The 2,348-nt window shown below is 58.1% G+C and overlaps 1 protein-coding gene across 1 annotated transcript in view; it reads right to left on the minus strand.

The window, feature by feature from the left end:
- The window catches only part of VOLCADRAFT_99164 (uncharacterized protein), a gene marked incomplete at both ends in the record, with an annotated part of 7,580 nt that extends 5,232 nt beyond the window's left edge, over positions 1-2,348 (minus strand). The window contains 3 exons of the mRNA XM_002957965.1: positions 363-587; positions 1,039-1,125; positions 1,629-2,348. Coding sequence (XP_002958011.1) covers positions 363-587; positions 1,039-1,125; positions 1,629-2,348 — 1,032 coding nt within the window. The remainder of the gene's footprint in view (positions 1-362; positions 588-1,038; positions 1,126-1,628) is intronic.

Below are 2,348 nucleotides of genomic sequence, written 5' to 3' on the forward strand. Positions count from 1 at the left end.
TCCACAACACCCTTCTTCCGCCCCGCCTTCAGCAACGCAAAGGATGTACGAACAACCTCAGCCTCCCGACCTCTGACCTCTCCAGGCCGCCAACCAGAGGGGGGCGCGCCGTACGAGGAATCGGATCCTGTTGCCGTACGACTGCCTCTGGGGGAAGATGAATTCAAACGGTCCAAACGGTCCGCTGCTGAGGAGGACGGAGTTGAAGAGGAGGCGGCGGCGGCGGCGGCGGACTGCTGGGGCAGCAGGTAGGCCACCCCGCGACTGAATCTCAGCCTCCCCCCAAGTACGGGTTGCGCCACGCTCCGCCGTACGACAAGCCGCCCATCCACCATGCCGCTATACACACCACGGGCACGAACCTCCGCCTGGTCAATTTCCACCAGCAAACCCTCTGTCGTACTGCTGCTGGCGGGGGGATTCGCGGGGGCGACTGGGGTGGGGGAGGATGAAGCGGAGGTGCCGCCCAATTGGTGATGGCGATGGTGTACGGGAAGCTGTACGGGCAGAGCTCCCCGTACACGGAAGCTTCCGGTCTTGCCCAGGGAGGCCTCAACGGAATTGGCCAGCAGTGTACGACCATCAAACTGTTGGAGCGGCGGGGGGGGGGCGAAGGGGGGGGGTAAAGCGGGGGTTAGACAGGAAGGTCGCGAAGGCGAGGGGAAGGCGTGTCTGTGCGTGTTTGTGTGTGTGAGGCCGCTGCAGGGAGGGAGTGGTGGCGAGAGCACGTGTGTGTCTGTGTGTGTGTGTGTGTGTGTGTGTGCTCGCGGGATCGTGGATGTGTGGATGGCCCCCGGAAAAGAGGGGTAATTTGCAGAGCAGCGACTTCCAAAAATCAGCTTACTTTGTGTGAAATCATTTGTTTGGAGTGTCGCAGCAACACTGTAAACAAGTACGCCAAGTAAACAAGTGGTAATAAATGCGTGAAAGGCACTTAGGGTGGGGCCTTATGTGGACTGACATTCCTGGATCCTGGATTCTGGTACCGCTACGATCTTCAGTATCTGAGGAAAGGTTGTACTTCAGTGCCGTACTTACCTGTACGTCAGCATTGAGGTTTGTGACGGGGTATCGCAGCAGCGGGCTCAGCAGAGTCCCCCGGGTTACCCGGGCCCGACCGTCCACCTGCGGGCGGGGGGGGGACAGAGAAATGAATACCACCACCACCACCAGTCCAAGTTCCACCAAATGTGAAAACACCAAAACATCAAAATACCCAACCAACATAACACAGAGGCACATACACATACACATACACATACACATACACATACACATACACATACACATACACATACACATACACATACACATACACATACACATACACATACACATACACATACACATACACATACACATACACATACACATACACGTACACGTACACATACACATACACATACACATACACATACACATACACATACACATACACATACACATACACATACACATACACATACACATACAGGGTGTCCCAAGGAATACAACTAGCTCGTACATCATCCCCGGTGCCGTACAGATGTGTACGAGCAGGTACACACAAATTGACGCGTGTGTGCCGTAACTGCCATATCCTAAGCACATTTCGTGGTTTCCGTACATGCTGTACATGTCGTACGTACCTGTGGCGCGTTGAGCTTGCCGTGCACTTTCAAATCTACTGCAGCTCCTCCCCCCTGCCATTGACAGTCCGGAATTAGCGCCAACAGCAGCCCCATACCGCCGTCGCGAATGTGCAGCTCGCCAGCTAGCTCACTCTCCCCCGCCGCCGCCGCCTCATTGTCATCATCATCATCAACATCGACATCGACATCGACATCGACATTATCTTCCTGTCCCGCCTTTCTTGCTGCTGCTGCTGCTTCCGCCGCCTCAACTTCCGTACTCTCGGCTGTACTCTCTGCCGTACCATCCTCCTCGTCCTCTTCCACCATCATCACACCGCCATGGGCGGTACCCTCCTCTTCCCCTACACCGGTCCAAGTCGCCTCCGCCGCCTCTGTACGACCCTGTTGCCGCTGGTGCTGGTGCCCCGCCGCCACCGCCGCCCTGGTTAACCCACCACCGCCAACGACGGCAGGTGCCGTACCAACGGCGTCCGTGGGCGCCGCCGCAGCGGCTTCACCAGCGGCATCTCCGTCATCGCTATCGCGGATTCCGCTACTGCTCGGTCTGCGCACTCCCCCTCCCCCTTCCCCAGGCTCCGCCGCCGCCATTGCTACAGCCTCCGCCGGCTCCTCAGGCTCCGTCTCAGAGCTGCTGCTGCCGGCGGTACTACTGCCGCCGCTGGTGCCACCGCCACCGCCGCCAGCAGGGGTGCCACGAGCTGGCGTGGCCGACAT

Source organism: Volvox carteri (assembly GCF_000143455.1).
Source record: "Volvox carteri f. nagariensis unplaced genomic scaffold VOLCAscaffold_83, whole genome shotgun sequence".
NCBI lineage: Eukaryota > Viridiplantae > Chlorophyta > Chlorophyceae > Chlamydomonadales > Volvocaceae > Volvox > Volvox carteri.